This window comes from Spinacia oleracea, chromosome 3 (assembly GCF_020520425.1).
Source record: "Spinacia oleracea cultivar Varoflay chromosome 3, BTI_SOV_V1, whole genome shotgun sequence".
Taxonomy (NCBI): domain Eukaryota; kingdom Viridiplantae; phylum Streptophyta; class Magnoliopsida; order Caryophyllales; family Amaranthaceae; genus Spinacia; species Spinacia oleracea.
In genome coordinates, this window is record NC_079489.1 from 115,256,390 (window position 1) to 115,281,124 (window position 24,735).

Genomic DNA, 24,735 nt, shown 5'->3' on the forward strand with positions numbered 1-24,735 from the left:
TCCCTGTGCCTCCAAAGTGAGTTCTTCCCAAAAGCAAACACTCTTGATCGATTGTCTAAGCTACGATTATCAAGACGGATCTGATCGTGTCGGTGAACCAAGTAGAGGAACGACAAGTGGAGTTCTAAGTTCGTGTTTGTTGACAGATTACTGAGGAAAACACATTTCAAACGTAAGTATGCTTAATTTGTGCTTTATACATGCTTCCTGGCTTTGGGGATCGTTTCCCGCACATGTTATTATGTTTAACTGTATTCCCCTACAATGGTATCATGAGCCTTATGTATTCAAAGCATTTTTTAGCATGTTTTATTTGTTTTTGCTGTTGTCAAAATTTTGGGAATTTTTGTTGAATTTTCGGATTTATTATGAATTATTATGAATTATTGGATTTATTATGTTTAAATGTATTCCCCTATAGTGGTATCATGAGTCTCCGTGATCTAGAGCTTGCTCAATCTCTCGTTCACTAGCCAACATGGTGAGATTCGGCTTCTTTTTTTGCTGCACACTTATGGATCGAACCGTTTGTGATGACATAGGCTTTAGCACAATCTTCTAGCCTTTGTCTCTCAATTCATACTCGTTGCTTCTCCCCTTGTGAACCACGTCCTTATCAAACTGCCAAGGACGACCCAACAAAATATGACAAGCATCCATAGGAATAACATCACAAAGAATTTCATCCACATACGAACCCATAGTCAAACCAACCCTTACTTGTTTCGACACCTTCACACTATTACCATCATCGAGCCAATGGAGTGCGTATGGCCTAGGATGGGATGTAGTGATTAAGCCTAATTTTGAAACCATCTCACTAGAAGCAACATTGGTGCAACTTCCCCCCCATCCAATCACACTACACCACTTATCTTTCACTAGACATTTAGTATGAAAGAACTGATCTCGTTGGTCCGAATCAGTAGATGCAATTTGGGTTTGTAGAGCTCTAAGAACCAGATTTGTCTCATAAACTGGAGTCTCATACCCCTCCTCCTCCTCTTCATCGCCACTCTCATCAAACACAAATACGTCCCCCAACCTCTTCACCTCTTCAAACAACTCCTCACGGCATTCAACAGCTTCTCTAAAGGTCACTACCCGTTTATTTGGACACACATTTTGAAAATGCCCAAACCCTTGACACTTAAAACAACGCACCTTGGATAGACTTGTTCTTTGGTTGAGTTAACTAATTTTGGGGCAGCCGTAGAATTACTTGAACCTATGGTACTAGGTGATGTGTTTAGTTTCAAGATAGGTTCAGATTTAGACCAAGACTAGGCCTTACCATCCATACTTGACCCTCCCGCATATTTTTCTTTCCCTTGGTTTTCCAATTTTAAACAAAGTCCACAAAGAGTATCAAAATCAGAATATGGATAAAGGTCTACGGTATTGGCAATATTTTAGTTTAAACCTCTTAAAAATCTAGACAGTTTTTGTTCCTCAATCTCCTCAATTTCCCCCACTAAGGACAACTTTTCAAAATCATCAATATATTCAGCCACACTCATTTTCCTTTGCCTCAATTCAGCAATTTTACGATAAGTCGTTAGTCTATGAGTTGTTGGCACATACCTTTTACGTAGCTTACGTTTCGAAGACTCCCAAGAGGTGATTTTCTCCTTCCCATCACGAATTCTCTTGGATTTCAGTCCTTCGAACCACAATGAAGCTCCTCGTCCTAGCTTCAATATGGCATACTTGCAACGCTTCTCATCATCAATGTCCTTGAAATCGAACATTCGCTCTATCTTGCGCTGCCATTACAAATAAGCTTCCGGATCTGTTCCACCAACAAATTCAGGAAGTTCCGTAACTTTGAATTCATCCAAAACCCGTGGTGGATCACGTCTAGGATGCCTTCAAAATCCCCCATCTCGAACGTTCTTCAAGGCTTCTTGGAGATGTTGTTGAAAGTCAGGATCGTCAAAATCCATTTTAGCCCGTAAGAATCACGAACAGCAGCTCTGATACCACAAATGATACGAGTTTGAAAACTCGTTGTATGAGTAAGGATAGTTGATTAACAAGCTAGACATATAGCTCGTCAAATGTGATTGAAAGGCAAGACCTATTGACTCACAATCGGCTCTTGGAGTAGGAAACACGTCCAAAACAAAGAAAAGGTTAATCAATAATTCAAAGTAAACAGAAAACAAGTGTTTATTCTTTAAAATTGGTTGTTTTATTCCATTCAACAAGCTGGCTATAAATAGCCTAAACACTAAGCTAAAAACCGGTGGTTACAAGAGCTATAAACATATATTTAAAAGCCATTTAAGAGCCTTTAAAACCGGTGGTCAAAGCTCTAAAAGCCTCCTAATTCAGTCACCAATTTGGAGGTTACAAAGGCTTAAAACCCTCCTTACAAACAGCAATATTTAAAGCTAAGTACAAGACTGAATTTAATTGGGATTAAAACAATTGTCCCCTTATGAAACTGAATTAAACGAAAACAAATAAAGATAAGCTTAAACGGACCATCAAATGCACTTGATTAAACAGACCATCAAACGCACTTGATTAAACGGACCATCAAACGCACTTGATTAAACGGACCATCAAACGACTCACTCAATCCAAGTCACCATGCACACAAAATGAGCCATCGAACCTAAATCAGCTTTGGCTCCAATTGTTAGCATAAGACCGTCACCAAAACCATCACCTTCATCCATGACCGTATCATCCCATCCCCCTTTAAAAGGTATTGACCTCAATTCAGCAAGGCCATCATCATCAAGATAGGGTGAGAGGTCACCTACATTGAAAGTAGCATGGACACCATAATCTCCCAGAAGCTCGATCTTGTAAGCATTATCATTCACACGTGCAACCACCTTGTAAGGACCTTCAACCTAGGCATAAGCTTGTTCTTGCGTTTGTTTGGAAAACGCTCTTTCCTCAAATGAACCCAAACCAAATCACCTTCGACAAACACCCGAGGCTTGCGATTGTTATTTGATTTCTGTTTATAAAAAGAGGCATTGGTAGCTTCAATACGGTCACAAACTTGTTGGTGCAATTTCATCATAGATTTCAACTTGTCATCGGCGTCTTTGTGAACCAACTCATCTTTCGGCAATGGAATCAGATCCAATGGAAAATATGGATTAATCCCATATACCACTTCAAATGGAGAATGACCAGTAGCATAAGTAGGAGAACGAGTATAAGCAAATTCAGCGTGAGCAAGCTTGACATCCCAATCCTTTTGCGTCTTACTTACCAACCCTCGTAACAACGTTCCCAAGGTTCGATTTGTAACCTCCGTTTTGCCATCAGTTTGAGGGTGATGTGAAGTGCTAAACAACAATTTGGTTCCCACCTTTCTCCACAATGTATTCCAAAAGTAACTCAAAAACTTGGAATCACGATCCGAAACAATAGTCTTAGGAATTCCATGCAAACGAACAATCTCTTTATAATCCAAATCAGCCACATTACAAGCATCATCCGTTTTGTGACAACCAACAAAGCGAGCCATCTTGGAAAATCCATCAACAACGACCATGATAGCATCCTTACCTCTTTGAGTACGAGGCAAAGCCACTATAAAATCCATAGAAACATCTTCCCAAGGACGAACCGGAACTTGTAATAGTGAGTACAAACCGGGCTTGAATGAACTCTTGGCCATATGATAAGTCACGCACTTACCCACAATGTTCGTTACATCGCCCAACATTTTAGGCCAAAAGAAATGCTCCCTCAATATCTCCAAGGTCTTAGCTATGCCGAAGTGACCAGCCAACCCTCCACCATGAGCCTCACGAACTAGTAGCTCATGAATTAAGTGCTTGGGAAAAGACGATTGCTTTTGAAAAGAAACTCAACTTGCAACATGTACTCTCCATAGGCACCAACTGCACATTTCTCAAATGCAACTCCAAAGTCACCATCAGTCTTTCAAGGTCTCAAACCCCAATAGACGAACATCAAGTGTAGCAAGCAAAGTATATCTCCGTGATAATGCATCAGCCACCACATTGCTCTTACCATCTTTGTACTTCGAAGAAAAATGAAAGGGTTGCAAGAACTCAACCCATTTAGCATGCCTTGGACTCAATTTTTGTTGCCCATTAATATACTTCAAAGATTCATGGTCAGAATGCAAGACAAAGTGAGTAGAACGCAAATAATGACTCCAATGATCCAAAGCTATTACAATGGCATAGAACTCTTTATCATAAGTGCAATAATTCAAACGAGCACCCCCTAACTTTTCCGAAAAATAAGCTATGGGACGCTTACCTTGGATCAAAACAGCACCAATTCCCACACCACTAGCATCACACTCGACCTCGAAAGGTTGAGAAAATCCGGCAATGCCAAAATAGGAGCAGCACACAAACGCTCCTTAATTACATCAAATGCCTTTTGAGCGTCCTCTCCCAATACAAACGCACCTTTCTTCTAACAACTAGTAAGGACTAGTAATGGTACTGAAATCACGAATAAAATTTCTATAAAATGAAGCAAGACCATGAAATGAACGCACCTCACTTATCAGTTTTAGGACTAGGCCATTATTTGATAGCTCGATCTTGGACTGATCCACGGACACCAATCCTTCGAAACCACATAGCCCAAGAATACCACATTATCAACAAGGAACGAATACTTCTGTAGATTCCCATAGAGCTTTTGAGCTCTAAGGGTTTCAAAAACATCCCTCAAATAAATCAGATGCTCCTCTTCGTTCTACACCAAGATGTCATCGAGATATACCACAACGAATCTGCCCAAAAATGATTTAAGCACTTCGTTCGTTAGCCTCGTAAACGTACTAGGAGCATAAGGGAGACCAAATGGCATGACGGTCCATTCATACAAACCATGTTTTGTCTTAAAAGCCGTTTTCTACTCATCTCCTTCACACATCCGAATCTGATGATAACCACTCCGCAAATCAATTTTTGAGAACAACTTCAAACCATGGAGGTCATCTAACATATCATCAAGTCTCGGAATTGGAAAACGATACTTTGATGGTAATTTTATTCACAGCCCTACTATCAACACACATACGCCATGTCCCATCTTTCTTAGGCACAACCAACACCGGAACATCACATGGACTCAAGCTTTCTCTAACATAGCCTCGACTCACAAGTTCATCAATTTGTTTTTGCAACTCCTTTATTTCCTCCGGACTGCAACGATCAGCAGCCTTATGAGGCAAAGAATTTCCTGTAACAAGATCAATTTGATGTTCAATACCACGAATAGGAGGCAAACCTGGTGGTAATTCGTTGGGAAATACATCCTTGAAGTCAAAAAGCAACTCGGCAATGGGACTGCCTTCTTTCCAATTTTGTCCTTCGATTGAACTTTCCTTAGCCACGAGCAAATACACAACTCTCTATGATCTAGAGCTTGCTCAATCTCTGGTTCACTATCCAACATGGTGAGATTCGGCTTCTTCTTTTGCTGCACACTCATGGATCTAACCGCTTGTGATGACATAGGCTTTAGCACAATCTTCTTGCCTTTGTCTCTCAATTCATACTCATTGCTTCTCCCCTTGTGAACCACGTCCCTATCAAACTTCCAAGGACGACCCAACAAAATATGACAAGCATCCATAGGAATAACATCACAAAGAATCTCATCCACATACGAACCCATAGTCAAACTAACCCTTACTTGTTTCGACACCTTCACACTATTACCATCATCGAGCTAATGGAGTGCGTATGGCCTAGGATGGGATGTAGTGATTAAGCCTAATTTCGAAACCATCTCACTAGAAGCAACATTGGTGCAACTCCCCCCATCAACAATCACACTACACCACTTATCTTTCACTAGACATTTAGTATGAAACAACTGATCTCGTTGGTCCAAATCAGTAGATGCAATTTGGGTTTGTAGAGCTCTAAGAACAAGATTTGTGTCATAAACTGGAGCCTCATACCCCTCCTCCTCCTCTTCATCGCCACTCTCATCAAACACAAATACGTCCCCCTACCTCTTCTCCTCTTCAAACAACTCCTCTTGGCATTCAACAGCTTCTCTCAAGGTCACTACCCGTTTATTTGGACACGCATTTTCATAATGCCCAAATCCTTAACACTTAAAACAACGCACCTTGGACAGACTTGTTTCTTTGGTCGAGTTACCTAATTTTGGGGCAGCCGTAGAATTACTTGAACCTACGGTACTAGGTGATGTGTTTGGTTTCAAGATAGGTTCGGATTTAGACCAAGACTTGGCCTTACCATCCATACTTGACCCTCCCCTATATTTTCTTTCCCTTGGTTTTCCAATTTTAAACAAAGTCCACAAATAGTATCAAAATCAGAATATGGATAAAGGTCTACGGTATTGGCAATATTGTAGTTTAAACCCCTTAAAAATCTAGACAGTTTTTGTTCCTGAATTTCCTCAATCTCCTCAATTTCCCCCACTAAGGACAACTTTTCAAACTCATCAATACATTCATCCATACTCATTTTCCCTTGCCTCAATTCAGCAATTTTACGATAAGTCGTTATTCTATGAGTTGTTGGCACATACCTTTTACGTAGCTTACGTTTCAAAGACTCCCAAGAGGTGATTTTCTCCTTCCCATCACGAATTCTCTTGGAGTTCAGTCCTTCGAACCACAATGAAGCTCCTCGTCCTAGCTTCAATATGGCATACTTGCAACGCTTCTCATCATCAATGTCCTTGAAATTGAACATTCGCTCTATCTTGCGCTGCCATTCCAAATAAGCTTCTGGATCTGTTCCACCAAAAAATTTAGGAAGTTCCGTAACTTTGAATTCATCCACAACCCGTAGTGGATCACGTCTAGGATGCCTTCAAAATCCCCCATCTCAAACGTTCTTCAAGGCTTCTTGGAGATGTTGTAGAAAGTCAGGATCGTCAAAATCCATTTTAGCTCGTAAGAATCACGAACAGCAGCTCTGATACCACAAATGATACGAGTTTAAAAACTCGTTGTATGAGTAAGGATAGTTGATTAACAAGCTAGACCTATAGCTCGTCAAACGTGATTGAAAGACAATCGGCTCTTGGAGTAGGAAACACGTCCAAAACAAAGAAAAGGTTAAGGTATAATCAATAATTCAAACTAAACAGAAAACAAGTGTTTATTCTTCAAAATTGGTTGTTTTATTCCATTCAACAAGCTGGCTATAAATAGTCTAAACACTAAGCTAAAAACCGGTGGTTACAAGAGCTATAAATATCCATTTAAAAGCCATTTAAGAGCCTTTAAAACAGCTGGTCAAAGCTCTAAAAGCCTCCTAATTCAGTCACTAATTTGGAGGTTACAAAGGCTTAAAACCCTCCTAACAAACAGCAATAGTTAAAGCTAAGTACAAGACTGAATTTAAATGGGATTAAAACAATTGTCCCCTTATTAAACTGAATTAAACAAAAACAAATAAAGATAAGCTTAAACGGACCATCAACCACACTTGATTAAACGGACCATCAAACGCACTTGATTAAACGGACCATCAAATGCACTTGAATAAACGGACCATCAAACACACTTGATTAAACGAACCATCAAACGACTCACTCAATCCAAGTCACCATGCACACAAAATGAGCCATCGAACCTAAATCAGCTTTGGTTCCCATTGTTAGCATAAGACTGTCACCTTGACCATCACCTTCATCTATGACCGTATCATCCCCTCCCCCTTTAAAAGGAATTGACCTCAATTCAGCAAGGCCATCATCATCAAGATAGGGTGAGAGGTCACCCACATTGAAAGTAGCATGGACACCATAATCTCCCGGAAGCTCGATCTTGTAAGCATTATCATTCACACGTGCAACCACCTTGTAAGGACCTTTGGCCTTAGGCATAAGCTTGTTCTTGCGTTTGCATGGAAAACGCTCTTTCCTCAAATGAACCCAAACCAAATCACCTTCGACAAACACCCGAGGCTTGCGATTGTTATTTGATTTCTGTTTATAAGAGGCATTGATAGCTTCAATAGGGTCACGAACTTGTTGGTGCAATTTCATCATAGATTTCAACTTGGCATCGGCATCTTTGTGAACCAACTCATCTTTCGACAATGGAATCAGATCCAATGGAAAATATGGATTAATCCCATGCACCACTTCAAATGGAGAATGACCAGTAGAATAAGTAGGAGAACAATTATAAGCAAATTCAGAGTGAGCAAGCTTGACATCCCAATCCTTTTTGCGTCTGACTTACCAACCCTCGTAACGGCTGATCCTCATACGACTGATCCTCAACGAAAATCATCAGCAAGATCCTAAGCAAGTTATTAAGCGGGTTCCTCATATATAATGAAGTGCCTCAATGTTCCGGAGAAGGAACAATGCATGAAGCGGTCAAACAAAGCTTCAAAAGGTGCCAACATGAAAGCTACAACATATGAGTTTATTTTTAGATTTTATGTAAGTATTTTAATACTGTTTATGCATAATATGGAACAAAAAGAACATGTGTGTTTTAATATGTTTTGAGAAAATAGTATTTGTAAATAAAATAAAGTTTTATTAAGAAAATCTTTGGAAAATAAATAAAACGATTTTAATAAAATCAACTTTGAATTCTGTTTCAGAATTCCTTGTTTTCCAAGAAAAGGTTTTACTTGATTCTAAAACTGCTCCCACTACTTTAATGCACAAGTATTAACTAACAGACGTTAAGAATATGATTTTGATTAGTTTAAGGTACCTAACAATAATCCTAATTGTCCAAAGAATATATTTTTAGGCGTTATAAATAATTAGATATAAAAGAAATAAAACAGATTATGGCATGTTACTTATTTTCCTTTTACGCAACCTACTTTCCTTGACTTGACTAGACTCTTGGGAAGGATACATGTTTAATTGGAGCGGTTATACGGGCAGAGTTCCGCTTAACAAGAGTTAATGCAGCGGAACTACGAAGTACACACAACAATTATAAGGACGTATGGAGAACTTAAACTTAGGCTTATAACTTGGGTATAGTATAGAGATTCTGATTTGGTGACCTTTACTCGGCTGGTTTAAGGCCCTATTTATAGGAAAAGGTGTCGTGAAAGATAGAGATGTTCGCAATTTCAAAACTACCGAAACAATTTTATGTGCAAGAAATTTCTCGGACACAACACCTGACGTGAGAAATTTCTCGCACACAGGGGAAAGCGCCAGATTTGTTAGGCTGGCGTCAGATTTGCTTTCAAAGTTTGTATTTCGGCTCGACTGAAAAAAGGACGCGAGATAATTCTTCCACGTAGATGTTGGCGCGAATAATTAGTTGCGTTGGGCCCTGTGCGTGAGAAACTTCTTGCGCACGTTTATTTTCCATGCGTTTTATCCAGTTTAATCCGGTTTTATCTCGGATTTAAACCCTTTTTTACGCTTTACAATCTTATTTTTGCTTTCAGAGTTTGTATTTCGGCTCGACTGAAAAAAGGACGCGAGATAATTCTTCCACGTGGATGTTGGCGCGAATGATTAGTTGCGCTGGGCCCTGTGCGCGCACGTTTGTTTTCCATGCGTTTTATCGCGGATTAAAACCCTTTTTACGCTTTACAATCTTATTTTGAGTTATTTCCAACTAAAACTATTTTTTAGGCTTTTCGATCTCTTTTAGGGTTTTAGTTGGAATGCGACTAAAACTCTTTTTATGTTTTTCAATCTCTTTTAAGGGTTTAGTTGGAGTGCAACTCTGCTCATTTGACGTAAATTCTTTTTATGTTTTTCAATCCACTTGTCAAACATTTGTTGCTTGATTTGGAATATGTTTGACAAGTGGATGTTTTGTTTCATCATTAAACTATTCTCTTCTAGCCTGGGGTCAAATGTAGGCGTCTACAATGTGTCTAGAAATGTGTTTAGTGATGTGTTTGGGAAAAGTGAAAAGGCTTGAAATGATTTTGTTTCACTTGATCCCAATCTTGTAATCGAATTAGCTTTTGAATTAAGGGTTTAAAGCCATTTGTACTTGTTCGAAAATAGTTTAATGAATGAGAAATATCACCACTTTCTCATATTTGAAAACTGTGCTAAATTCCTCTTGAACATACTTTGCTTTTATGTTTTTGCATGTTTGGAATAAGAGCAACAATAACAAATGGGTTGTAAAATTCGAATTCGTGCTTTGAACATTGATTTATTTTTAGAATGCCTTAATTGAGGAGACTTTGAATTTTTTTGAATATTAAAGTGGTTGGGCCTCGGAATAAGGTTGCCTACGTGTCCTATTAAGGAATCAGGGCGAACGTAGTTCTTGATACAGAACTTCTTGAAATGCATTTGAATTAGAAATAGAATTTTTGAGTTGATCCAAGTTCATCAGAGAACGAAACTTGGTACCATCGACATCTGTTAGCTCAAATGCTCCGCCAGAGAGATCTTCCTGACAATGTACGGTCCAACCCAGCTGGGTTTGAATTTTCCCCTTGGGTCCATGATGCTTTTGCGAAGGGCTTTCAGGACAACCTCGCCTTCCTTGATGCTACGAGTTTGAACTTTCTTCTTGAAGTGTATGGAAACTCGGCGTGAATTTCAACATGATGAGAGGCCTGGAGCCAATGTTCATCTAGCAGGATTAGCTCATCATATCTTGCTTCCACCCATCCAACTTCTGGAATTTTTCTTTCAAGAACTATTCTCAAAAAAGGTAGCTCAAGTTCAATATGTTGTACGGCTTCCTTTCCAAAGACCAAGAAAAACCGGGTTGCGTTGGTCGAAGTGTGAATTGATGTTCGGTACCCCCCACAATGCGAAATGAAGCTTTTGTGTCATTTTCATGATGATAGTTTTGACATTCTTGTTTGCCGTTGCGACTGCCCCATTTGTCTGTGGGCGAGATAAGGAGAAGACCGGTGATGCTGAATAGTGTATTGTTTGAATAGATCCTCACACTCACCTTGAAAGTGGGTTCCTTGATCACTGATGAACTCATGAGGAATACCATATCGACATATGATGTTTTCTTTGATAAATTGCGCTACCTGCTTGGAGCCCAGCACTTTGAAAGATCCGGCTTAACCCATTTGGTGAAATATTCAATAACATCTAGTATGAACTCATTATCCACGATGCCTGTTGGAGTGACTTAACCAATGACGTCGATTCCCCATTTTGAGAAAGGCCAAGGTGAAGAGTGTGAGTATAGAAAAGATGGTGGAATGTGCCTCATATTGGAACACTTTTGGCATGTGGGACACCTCTTGACAAATAAGTGACAGTCCTATTCGAGCGTGGTCCAGAAATACTGAGCCCTTATGATCTTGAGAGATAACATACTCCCATTCATGTGAGTACCGCAGACTCCAACATGCACATTTTCCATGACACTCTATGCTTCATGTTTACTGATATATCAAAGATTAAGGTCGTCTGGAGCTGTTTTGTACAAATTACCACCTTAATGACAAAGTTTGTTGCTTGGAGTGGCAAAGCTCTTTAGTGTTTTCTTCAGAAGTGAGGCGGATATTCTAAAGTTTGCAAGTATTTTAGGATGTCTCCGAACATCAAAATGTTGATCATTGAAGCCAGTTTTGCCAGTGCTTCGGCGAATTAGTTCTCTTCCCTTGGAAGGTATGTGTACCGAAGCCCTTCGACTTGCTCTGACATCTTTTCAAGATATGACTGGTATAGAGCCAGACTTTCACTTATGACTTCCCATTTGCCGGAATCTGGTTGATGATTAAGGAGGAGTCCCCGTATACCCGAAGTTTCTAAACACCTAGATCTATGGCGGCTTCTAGACCCATTATCCAGGCTTCGTACTAAGCAGCATTGTTTGTAACATTGCATTGGAGTTTTGCAAAGATAGGGGTGTAAGTGTCGTCAGGAGCAATTAGAATTTTCCCGACACCACATCTGTTCTGATTGGAGGCACCGTCAAAGTGCAACGACCAACTGTCATGGCTTGTCATTAGTATTTGCTAGTCTGGCAAGTCGTAACATTCTTCCTCGGCTTCGATAGGACAATCTGCCAAGAAATTTGAGCCCGCGAAACTTTTGATGGACTTTTTAGGAAGATACTTCAAGTCAAATTCGGCTAGCATGACCAACCATCTGGATAATTGACCGTTGAGAGCCAGTTTCTCGAACAATAACTTGAGAGGATGTGCTTCGCATATCACATGCACTATATGGGAGAGCATGTGATGTTTGAGTTTCTTTGTGGCCCAAACCAAGGCAATGCTAAGTCTTTCGAGCTAAGTACGTGTACCTAGTCTCGTATTCTAGTAGCTTTTTGATCAAGTAGTACACTGCGTTTTTTTGGCCATTTACTTATTGGGCGCGCATTGCCCCAACTGCTGAGCCGGTTGTTGTAAGATAGAACCTGAGTGGAATGCCCGGGATTGCTGGCTTTAACACCGAGAATTTGAAAGATAGCCCTTGATGGTGTCAAATTCTTGTTGACAGTCTTCGTCCCATACCTTAGGCCATGGTGAGCTTGGAAATGAATCAACTGATGTATAGTAATTTGCCAAGGAATCCCCGAATTTCCTTTCCATCCGTTGGGTGGAGTCATAGCTGAGATATCCTTGATATTTGAAGGATTAACTTCAATGCCTTGAGAGCTGATGAAGTACCCGAGTAACTTTCCTGATGTTACCCCGAATGCACATTTTTGCGAATTGAGCCGCATATTGAATTGCTTGAGTTTGTCGAAGAACTTTTGAAGCACTGTTGTATGTCCTTGACTATCTTTGGACTTGACGATCTTATCATCAACATACACCCCTGATTCCTTGTGGATCATGTGCATGATGGATGTGGCTGTTCTCTGATAAGTAGACACCGTGTTCTTTAGTCCGAACGGCATAATTGTGTAGCCATATGTACTCCACTAAGTGATTAAGGTTGTTTTCTCTATATCTTCCTCTTCTATGGGAATCTGATTGTAGCCTGCATACCCGTCCATAAATGAGAGTAAGGCGTGATTTGTTGTATTATCGACCAAGATGTCGATATGTGGAAGTGGAAAACCATCTTTAGAACAGGCCCTGTTAAGAACTCTGTATTCAGAGCACATTCGTACCTTGCCATCTTTCTTAGGAACTGGAACAACATTGGTAATCCAGTCTGGGTATTTGGCTTCTCTGATAAATCTGACCTCTGATTGCTTGGAGACCTCTTCCTTGATTTTGAGGGAAACATCCAGTTTCATTCGAACGAGTTTCTACTTGATGGGCTTAGAACCTAGAGTGAGGGGAATCGTATGCTACCCAATGCTTGGATCAACCCAAAGGATAGCATGATAGGACCAAGCAAAGACATCTATGTATTCTGTGAGTAGCTGGTGATACGAATTGGCAGCGGAAATACAAGCAAGGATAGTAGATTGGCAAGCTAGACATGTAGCTCGACAATCACGATTGTAAGCCAAGACCTATTGACTCACAATCAAGGCACGGTTAGGAATCGCTTCCTAAACAATGACAAGACTGAATCATACGCAATAATTCAAAGCATTATTGAAAACAAGTGTTTGTTTGTGAATAATTGATTGATTATTTCTCCAGCTAAAAATGGCTACAAATAGCCCAAGTAATCAGCCATAACTGGCATTTACAACCAGCTCAAAATACCCTCCCTTAATGACAGAAGGTAAGCCCAACCAATCAACCATAATAGGCATTACAAACAGCTCAAAAGACTCCCCTTAGTGAAAGAAAATAACAGCTAATTAAAAGCTATAAAAGGAAATTAACTACCCCCTTATTGCAAGAAAGTAACAGCTAATTTAAAAGCTATAAAAGGAAACTAAACTAAATGGGGTATTACATCTCTTGTCCCCTTTTTAATCTGATTTAACTTGAAAGAAATAAACTTAAATCCTTGTTAACTTTGCAACATGCAGCCTTGATCAAACGGACCAACGTGCAGCCTGGACCAACGTGAAACCTTGATCTAACGGACCCAATCCAGGACACCATACACACACAATGAGCCATTGAACCCAAATAAGCCTCGGTTCCTATTGTAAGCAAAAGGTCATCACCCATCAAGCCTTCTCCATCTATGACCGTATCATCCCCTCCTCCTTTAAAAGGAATTGACCTCAATTCAGCAAGGCCATCATCATCAAGATAGGTTGAGAGATCACCCACATTGAAGTTAGCGTGGACATCATAATCTCCAGAAAGTTCGATTTCATACGCATAGTCATTCACACGCGCAATTACTTTGTACGACCCTTCGGCTCAAGGCATAAGCTTGTTCTTGCGTTTGTTCGGAAAACGCGCCTTCCTTAAATGAACGCACACCAAGTCTCCTTCAACAAACAGTCGAGGTTTTCGATTCTTATTCGATTCTGTTTATAAGCTGCATTAACGGATTCAATACGATCACGAACTTGTTGGTGCAACTTCATCATGGACTTCAATTTAGCTTCGGCGTCTTGGTGAACCAACTCGTCTTTGGGCATTGGAACCAAGTCCAACAGCAAGTATGGGTTAACTCCATATACTACCTCAAATGGGGAATGGCCCGTAGCATAAGTAGGAGAGCGATTGTAAGCAAACTCAGCGTGAGCAAGCTTGACATCCCAATCCTTTTGGGTCTTACTCAGCCCCCACAACAACATACCCAAGGTCCGGTTAGTAACCTCTGTTTGCCCATCCGTTTGAGGGTGATGCGACATGCTAAATAGCAGTTTGGTTCCCACCTTCCTGCATAATGTATTCCAAAAGTAACTCAAAAACTTGGAGTCCCGATATGAAACAATGGTCTTGGGAATCCCATGTAAACGCACAATCTCCCGGTAATATAATTCAGCAACATTACAAGCATCATCGGTTTTGTGACAAGCAACAAAGTGAGCCATTTTCGAAAATCTATAGCGTCCTTACCCCTTTGAGTGAGAGGCAAAGCTACTATAGAATCCATGGAAACAAGTTCCCAAGGGTGGACTGGAACCGGCAATGGTGAGTACAAACCATGCTTCAATGAACCCTTGGCCATACAAAAGGTCACACACTTTCCCACAATGTTTGTCACATCCCCTAACATCTTAGGCCAAACGAAATGCTCCCTCAATACCTCCAAAGTCTTAGCTATACCAAAGTGGCCAGCCAACCCTCCGCCATGCGCCTCGCGCACTAGCAGCTCACGAACCGAGTGTTTCAGAATACAAAGACGGTTACCCTTAAAGAGAAACCCATCCTGTATCATGTACTCTCCATAGGCACCAGTTGTGCACCTCTCAAATGCAATTCCAAAATCAACATCATCACGATAGTAATCTTTCAAAGTTTTGAATCCCTGCAAACGAACATCAAGGGTAGCAAGTAACGTATACCTGCGTGATAGTGCATCGGCCATCACATTAAACTTACCATCCTTATACTTCGAAGAAAAGTAAAAGGACTGCAAGAACTCAACCCACTTAGCATGCCTTGGACTCTATTTCTGCTGCCCATTAATGTACTTCAAGGACTCATGATCCGAATGCAAGATGAAATTATTCGGACCCAAATAATGGCTCCAATGATCCAGAGCTCTAACAATGGCATAAAACTCCTTGTCATAAGTGCAATAGTTCAAACGAGCACCACCCAACTTCTCTGAAAAGTAAGCTATGGGTCGCTTACGTTGGATCAACACAGCACCGATATCTACACCACTAGCATCACACTCGACCTTGAAAGGCTGAGAAAAATCAGGTAATGCAAATATATGACCAGCACACAAACGTTCCTTAATCAATTCAAACGCCCTTTGAGCGTCTCCGCCCCACACAAACGCACCTTTATTCAAACAACCAGTAATGGGACTAGTAATGGTATTGAAATCACGAATAAAAGGCCTATAAAATGATGCAAGGCCATAAAATGAACGCACCTCACTTACTGTTTTAGGATTAGGCCAGGTCTTGATAGCTTCAATCTTGGATTGATCCTCGGACACTCCATTTTTTCGAAACCACATAACCCAAGAACACCACATATCAACAAGAAACGAACACTTCTCCTGTTTCCCATAGAGTTTTTGCGCTCTAAGGGTTTCAAAAACACCGCTCAAATGCACCAAATTTTCTTCTTCGCTCATACTATACACCAATATATCATCGAGGTAAACCACAACGAATCTTCCCAAGAACGATTTAACTACTTCGTTCATTAACCTCAATAACGTACTAGGAACGTTTGTGAGACCAAATGGCATGGCGGTCCACTCATACAAACCATGTTTCGTCTTGAAAGCTGTTTTTCACTCATCCCCTTCACGCATCCGAATTTGGTGATAGCCACTTCTCAAATCAATCTTTGAGAACACCGCCGAACCATGGAGCTCATCTAACATATCATTGAGCCTCAAAATGGGGAAGCGATACTTAATGGTAATGTTATTCACTGCCCTACTATCAACACACATCCGCCACGTTCCATCCTTCTTAGGTACAAGCAAAAAGGGTACATCACATGGACTCAAGCTTTCTCGAACATAACCCCGACTCATAACTTCATCAATTTGCTTCTGTAATTCCTTGGTTTCCTCTGAATTACAGAGATAGGCAGCCTTATTGGGCAATGAGGCTCCGGAAGATCAATTTGATGTTCAATGCCGCGAATAGGAGGCAAACCTAGTGGTAAGTCACCGGGGAACACATCTTTGTACTCAAACAGTAACTCGACAATGGGGTTGTCCTTCCTTGAAGTCTGTTCCTTTACTGAATCTTCCTTGGCTATGAGCAGATACACCATATCTGTGTGTTAAGGGCCTGCTCAATCTCCCGTTCGCTAGCCAACATGGTCAGATTCGGTCTCTTTTTCTCTTTAGTACTCATGGATCGAACCGCTTGTGAAGACGTTGGTTTAACACAATTTTCTTGCCCTTGTCCCTCAACTCATATTCATTGATCCTTCCCTTGTGTACGATATCCCTATCGAATTTCCAATGACGCCCTAACAAAATATGACAAGCATCCATAGGAATAACGTCACACAAAATTTTATCCACACAGGAACCGATAGTCAGTCCAACCCTCACCTATGTTGATACCTTCACACTATTGCCATCATCTAACCAATGGAGTGCGTATAGGCTTAGGATGAACCGTAGTGACTAAACCCAGTTTCGGGGCCATCTCACTAGAAGCAACATATGGCAACTCCCCCCCCCCCCCATCAATAATCACACTACACCACTTATCCTTGACTTGACATTTAGTATGAAATAATTGGTCTCTCTGGTCCGAATCAGTGGATACAATCTGGGTCTGTAGAGTTCTAATAACCAGGGCCTTATCATACAATAGAACCTCATACCCTTCCACCTCCTCATCCTCGTTGCCCTCATCAAACACAAATATGTCACCCAACCTTTTCTCCTCCTCAAACAACTCCTCACGGTACTCAATGGCGTCCCTCAAGGTTACTCTCGCTTATTTGGACACGCATTTTGATAATGACCAAACCCTTGACCTTTAACACATCAAACCTTGGACAGACTCGTTTCCTTAGTCGAACTAGCCAATTTTGGGACAACCGTGGGATTACTAGCGCCTACAGGGCTAGGGGATGCGTTTAATTTTGAGGTAGACTCGAGTTTAAACCAAGGTTTGGCTTTACCATACTCCATACTCGACCCTCCCCCATATTTCGTTTTTCCTTGGGTCTCCAGTTTCAAACACAACCCACAAAGTGTATCAAAGTCATAATAAGGATATAGTTCGACCGTATTAGCAATATTGAAGTTCAGATCATGTAGAAATCGTGACATTTTCTGTTCCTCAATTTCATCCATTTCATCCATCAAAGACAAACTTTAAAACTCATCAATATACTCCCCCACACTAAATTTCCCTTGCCTAAACTCAGCAATTTTACGATAAGTAGTTGCCCTATGAGTTGGTGGCACATACCTTTTTCTGAGCTTACGCTTCAAGGACTCCCAAGATGCGATTTTCTCTTTTCCGGCAAGAGTTCGCTTGGCTTTCAGTCCCTCGAACCATAATGAGCCCCCTCGCCCTAGTTTCAGTATTGCTTACTTACATGGCTTCTTATCATCGAGGTTTTTGGAATCGAACATTCTACCGATCTTGCGCTCCCACTCCAAATATACCTCAGGATTTGTCCCACCAACAAACTCGAGGAGTTTGGTCACTTTTAATTTATCCACAACCCGTGGTGCTGCCTACGAGGCTCTCCATCTTGGATGTTCCTCAAGGCCTCACGGAAATGTTGTAGAAAATTAGATCGTCAAAATTCATCTTTGCCCGTTAGGATCACGAGCTCCCGCTCTGATACCACAAATGATACGAATTGGCAGCGGAAATACGAACAAGGATAGTAGATTGGCAAGCTAGACCTGTAGCACGACAATCACGATTGTAAGCCAAGACCTATTGACTCACAATCAAGGCCACGGTTAGGAATCGCGTCCTAAACAATGACAAGACTGAATTATACGCAATAATTCAAAGCATTGCTGAAAACAAGTGTTTGTTTGTGAATGATTGATGGAATACTCCAGCTAAAAATGGCTATAAATAGCCCAAGTAATCAGCCATAACTGGCGTTTACAACCAGCTCAAAATACCCTCCCTTAATGACAGAAGGTAAGCCCAACCAATCAGCCATAATAGGCGTTTCAAATACCTCAAAAGAATCCCCTTACTGAAAGAAAAAAATAGCTAATTAAAAGCTATAAAAGGAAATTAACTACCCCCTTAATGCAAGAAAGTAACAACTAATTTAAAAGCTATAAAAGGAATTAAACTAAATGGGGTATTACATCTCTTGTCCCCTTTTTAATCTGATTTAACTTGAAAGAAATAAACTTCAAGCCTTGTTAACTTTGTAATGTGCAACCTTGATCAAACGGACCAACGTACAACCTTGATCAAATGAACCCAATCCAGGACACCATACACACACAATGAGCCATCAAACCCAAATAAGCCTCGGTTCCAATTGGTCATCACCCATCGAGCTTCTCCATCTATGACCGTATCAGCTGGACAAGATTATCACACTCTTCTTGAGATAAAGTCAAACCAATCTGAACTAGTTTTGGATCATTGTTGTTAGAAAGGTTAACCTTTTTATTCTCCTCAATTATTTGTGTTCTGTTTTCATGATTTTCAATTGCTTTTAGGATTTCATGGTAATTTTTTATGAGAAGCAAAGTCAGGTTAAGGAATGCGTTTTGAAGTTGAAGAGTAGGAGGAAATGGAATTATTATTAAATTCTGCAATCATTACATCGACAGCTTTAGATTGACATTCAGCCTCTACAGGCTTAAGTTGATTGATGCAAGACTCTAACTCTAAACTCTTAGACTCGTCACCAAACTCATATTTGGAATCACCCTCGGACTCGATCATCATAGGTCTTTCACCAACAGTAATTTTGAACGTCTTGCCATTTGGTGTGGTGATCTTGAGAGACTTCCTCCATCCATTGATCACCTCTTTTCCAGGAGCAATGAGCTTAGAGGGATCAAAGTCTTCGATTTGAGTAACCATTTGAACTATGATGTCATCAGAGATAATTGGTGTTGTTTCTTGGCCAAACATGAGACAAAGAGCTCGAGTGTAACACCCTAATAATTCCTTGTTTTTTATAACTATTTTCTTTAATAAATAAAAGGAATTATCAAGGCAATACCGCCACTATGAAAAATGGTTAAGGCTATTATCAGAATTTTGCAGCGGAAATTTAACTACTACTACTACTACTAATTATGCTTTGCAAAGTCTTATAGTTCAAACAGCTTGGAACCATTAAAGGCCCACCAAAACATTAATTCAAATCCTCAAAACCTTTAAATATTTAAAATTCATCACTGAAACCAATACTTAACAGAAATACTTTAAAAGCGTTCGAATCATAATGAGTCACTCACAACAACCCGAAATGAATGATAATGAAATGCTTCATCACTTAACACCTGTAAGAACTGCTCACCATAATTAAAAATATAAAGTATGGATCATCATAGGGTCATTAAGGCAAAGGCCATGATCAAGACAAACAAGAAAACACGAATCAGCAAAGCTAAGTACAATAGTACATATATGAAATAGAAATGCAATAAAACATGCTTCACTTGACAACTGTAATATTCGCTAACAACTACTACTTGACATTCTAATTAATATGCAATGCAGATTGCATTGGAAGGTACTTGCTTTGTTCGAATAGAGAATTGAAGGGATCGGAATACCTAGCCCGCGGTGAGAAGTTGTAGTGTTTTAATTGTTTTAAAATTTGTGAAGGGGACATATCTGTTGAAGCGAACAAAACAAAGCCCGCCCCTTTAGACTAGTATCTAATGAGGCGGGCATAATAAAGCCCCCTTCAACAGGTTCTATTGAAGCGAACTCCATAAAAGCCCGCCCCAATCTGTTAGTAAACCATTTGACCCGCGTTGACTAAGTGGTTGTTGAGGCCCACTTATATATGCCCCCCTCAACAAGGGTGCTACAACAGGGGTTTTTTCCACTAGTTATTGAATGAATAACAATACTCTTGACTTTTACTTTTGACTCTACTTGACTTTACTCTTGACTTTTACTCTTGACTACTACTAGATAACTTATTTCCTTCTTGGTGGAATATAAATTCCGAATACTTGGTATAAGCAAAAAACCGGGTTTCTTACTACTTCGTCCACAAAAGGGACGACCGTCACGGGAGCAACCCATTAGACAAACTATGTCACAATTATGTGGCAGAATTCCAGCGCATTAAAATATAAATATGGAACAGCGTCATGTACCACGACGGAAATCAAAAGGATACACCATATGAACCCCCCCCATACGTCCACTCAAGGTATACGATCCAAGAGCTTTTAGTGCTTATACATTAATTGAATGCTTCGTTTACTACTACTAGACAGTCACCTACTAAGTAGCCAAGCCCTAGCCCTCTAATGGTATCGTGTCGGATTACAAGGGTATAAGGACACACATGTGATATTAAACTTGCTTGATTAGCATGGGTACCTAGACACACATTCATAAATGCTATACTTGAATTTACATGGGTACTATGACTCACATGCAAATAATTCTTCTCCTTGATTCACATGGACAATAAACTCACATGCAAATAATAACATCTCTTGATTCTAGAATGAATGAGACTCTTGCACAATTTATACTACATGATTGCATACTTAAATAATGACAAACATGCTCTACTAACGAATACATAATAAAATATACGGATTTTTCATGAAATACCCCCGAATTTTGGCGTAATTCACCAAATGCCCCTCGACTTTCAGAAATACATAAAATACCCCTATTTCAATACTTATTACACGAAATACCCTTATGACGTCATCAACACTAATTAACCCAATTAACCCACCCATTAACCCATTTTTTTCCCTAATTACTTTTTCGTTTCTCTCACCCCCTTCCTCTTCCCTTCCCTCCATGGAAGTTACTTTGCTGCTACTCTGCCCTTCGTCTTCGTCGAACCCGCAGCCCAGAAACGACCAAGTCACCTCCTCCAAACACAACCATTTCCAACCGATGTGCCTGCAATAACACCTGCAACAGCACTTTGTTTTCACGTTCGTTCGTGCTCTTTTGCGGAGGAGCAACTCAATGCAGTGGAGAGTGTGGTTTTCCGCAGCGGTGTGAAGCGGAGCGAAGCCGAAATCTCCGTCGACGTCGTTAACTGAAGGAACGACGGCGCCGCCGGTAATTTCGCCGCTAATCAGAACCTCTGTTGAGTTCACCGAGTCGAACTCATAGCAGAGGTGAAGGAGTTTCGACATCATCACTCGATTGAACGATTCCGACCATTTTTCTTCAATCCTCTGCATTTTCTGCCAAAAAGAAATCCCACAAACTACCAAATCGTCCGAATTTAATTTTCTGCCAAAAAGTAATCCCACGGACTACCAAATCGTCCGGCAAAAATGCTTGAAAATGCTTGAATTGAAAAAATAACTACAGCTCAAACATAAATTCAGAGAAATATGGAATGAATTAAGAGAAAATTGAAGAGATTCAGAGAAAAAATGAAACGGTGGCAAGGTGGTGGAGGAATCTGGGTTGCTTGATTCGTGAATCTGGGTTGCTTGATGTTTGAGGGGTATTTTAATAGCAGTGGTGGTGGTTGTTACGGTGGCAGGAGGAGGAGATAGAAGAAATGAAACGGTGGGCGTGGTGGGGAGGAATCTGCAATCTAGGTTGCTGATTTTTGAGGGGTTAATAGAAGAAGGAAGGGGAAGAGACCAGTGAGTTAATGGAAGAAGGAAGGGAGAGAGAAAAGAAAAAGAAATGGGTACGTGGGTTGGTGGGTTAATGGGTGGGTTGTTAGTGGGTGGGTTGATTAGGGGTGTTAATTAGGGATTAGGTACTTTAATTACACGTTAAGGGGTTGATTATGGGGTTGATGACGTCATTAAGTATATTTGGTGTATTTAGTTTTGAAATAGGGGTATTTCATGTAATAAGTATTGAAACAGGGGTATTTTATGTATTTTTGAAAGTCGAGGGGCATTTGGTGAATTACGCCAAAATTCGGGGGTATTTCATGAAAAATCCGTAAAATATATATCATGCTTCTTTTTGAGTCAATTAATCACGACATTCACATATGACATGATACTAAATGACTTAAATAAAAACCTATGCATGATACTACATACACAAGCATAATCTACACATTAACAAAAACAACACCGTCAATACCACTCCGCAAAAGAAAAGATAGAAGTGGCAAAGTACCTTTGATGTGGCCACCTGCGGGATAGAAACATTATCCCCTGGATCCGTCTCCTTCTTCTCGATGGCCTTGAGTGTGCCTTCGCTAAGCACCTCAACCAACCACTTGGGCATATCCACTACGCCCTGGGAGGAATCGTCCAGCTTTCCATGGCTTCGTCTGAAATAGAAACGGCACTGGCTAGAAATTAGAAGTTATGAAACTTTATTAGTGAAACAACTTTGATCATCACCTCTCGGCATATAAGGACACATGCTCACAGCCGAGAGGAAGGTGGTGTCCTCAAACTGATCTAGGTGGGGCAGCCAGCTCTCCGGTACCCACACACTCTTTGTGCCCACGGCATACTGCTTGGCCTTGAAGAAGGAGGAAATCAGCTTCGACTCCTGCGCAGACACCGGGGGAAAGGGCTCGCTTTTTCCGCAGAAGCGAGGTTGCTTTGTCTAACGTTTCACTCGCCGGACCATCTCTTTATCGGACGTATGAAGGACTATCCACTTCTTGCGCCAGAAGTGCCATTTGGACGCCTTCCCTACCACCGTTCGATAAGAACCCTTGTAGCTCAGGTCCAGCCATCTATCTGATGCTCCCGGGCTCTTTGACAAAGTCATCAGCCTAAAAAAGGCCGAGAAAGAAGGGACCACGCCATTAAGCTCGCATTTGGCGATGTATCCGAAAACGCTGGCCCAGGAGTTGGGCGTCATTTGATTGACGCCTATATTGTAGCCGTCTAGCATCTCTGTCACAAATGGGTGGGGAGGAAACCTCAGCCTCAGCCTCAACTTCAGAGTAGAGGCGTAGACGGAAAACTTTCCGTCTATCAGGCCGGTAGTGGTGCAGTCCATGCCTAACGGCATCCTCAAATCATAACCTTCCCCCAGGTTCAACATATGTCTATATTCCGCGACGTCCTCCTTTAAACCGTCTAACCACCATTGCAGGGGGAAGATCTGTGACGGTTGTAGATGGCCCTCCTCACTCTTTGAAGAGGACTCCCCCCTTCCATAGCGTTCCACTTTCATGTTTTCATCATCTCCTACTTGAGACGAGGACTCACATTCAAAATCAGGATCTTCAGCTATTCTTACCATGGCATCCTGCAAAAAGAAGGCGAAAGGCTGGCTTAAGTCGAGGGGCATCAACCTTGCTAAGGAGCAGTAGGCGCAAGGCCGCCGTCCTCAGAAAACCAGAAGGGGCCGCCACAAGAAAAGGAAAGCAACAAAAATGACAAACAACTTCCTCAAAATAAGAGAATTACCTTTGAATCAAGGAGCAGTAGGCACAAGGCCGCCATCCTCAGAAAACCAGAAGGGGCCGCCACAAGAAAAGGAAAGCAACAAAAATGACAAACAACTTCCTAACAACGAGAGAATTACCTTTGAATAAAAAAGGCAAGCCTTCCTATCCCATGGAAAATTGCAAAGTGAAAGATGGGTGCTCAAGAACAAGTATGAACTCCATGGTGTTTGAAGAATCGCCTACTGGTGGTTAAGGGACACCGGAAATCGCGTTCCAAGATAGCTCTCAAAGATTCTTACCAAATGGGAGGGAGAAAATCGAAATGGTAACATATATATATATATATATATATATATATATATATATATATATATATATAGAGGGGTAAGAGTAAAAGACTTGGTGCCACGCGTCATCATATCAGAGGACAAATCAACAAGGGTAAAAGTTAAGTGAAAACTTTGCCTAAATACCCTTCTTGAGGGGCAAATGATGTGGCACAAAGTACTCATTTACTCCTTGCGATTGTAGGAAGACACGTGGCAGTGACGCTGCTACGCTGTCAAGGCCTCCTCATCAGGATCAGGCCATGCAAAACAAACTAGTGGTTGGGCCTCTTGACTCTTGATAGGCCCAAACTAGGGAAAGTGCAATAAGAGGCACATACTAATCCCTCCATCCAAATCCTATTAAGGACACATGTTCTCATCTAAAAGCATCAACAAATCAGATAGCTAGGGTTTAGGAACAAATACCTAATCCTCAGCCCTATAAATAGTCCAAATTACAAGGTAAAAGGGCAATCAATTCAAGGTACCTTAAAATATTCTGC

The 24,735-nt window shown here is 40.8% G+C and overlaps 1 protein-coding gene across 1 annotated transcript in view; it reads right to left on the bottom strand.

Moving 5' to 3' along the window:
- The window catches only part of LOC130469988 (uncharacterized), a 28,371-nt gene extending 15,581 nt beyond the window's left edge, over positions 1–12,790 (bottom strand). The window contains exon 1 of the mRNA XM_056839541.1: positions 12,402–12,790. Coding sequence (XP_056695519.1) covers positions 12,402–12,790 — 389 coding nt within the window. The remainder of the gene's footprint in view (positions 1–12,401) is intronic.
- Between the last annotated feature and the right edge of the window lie 11,945 nt (positions 12,791–24,735).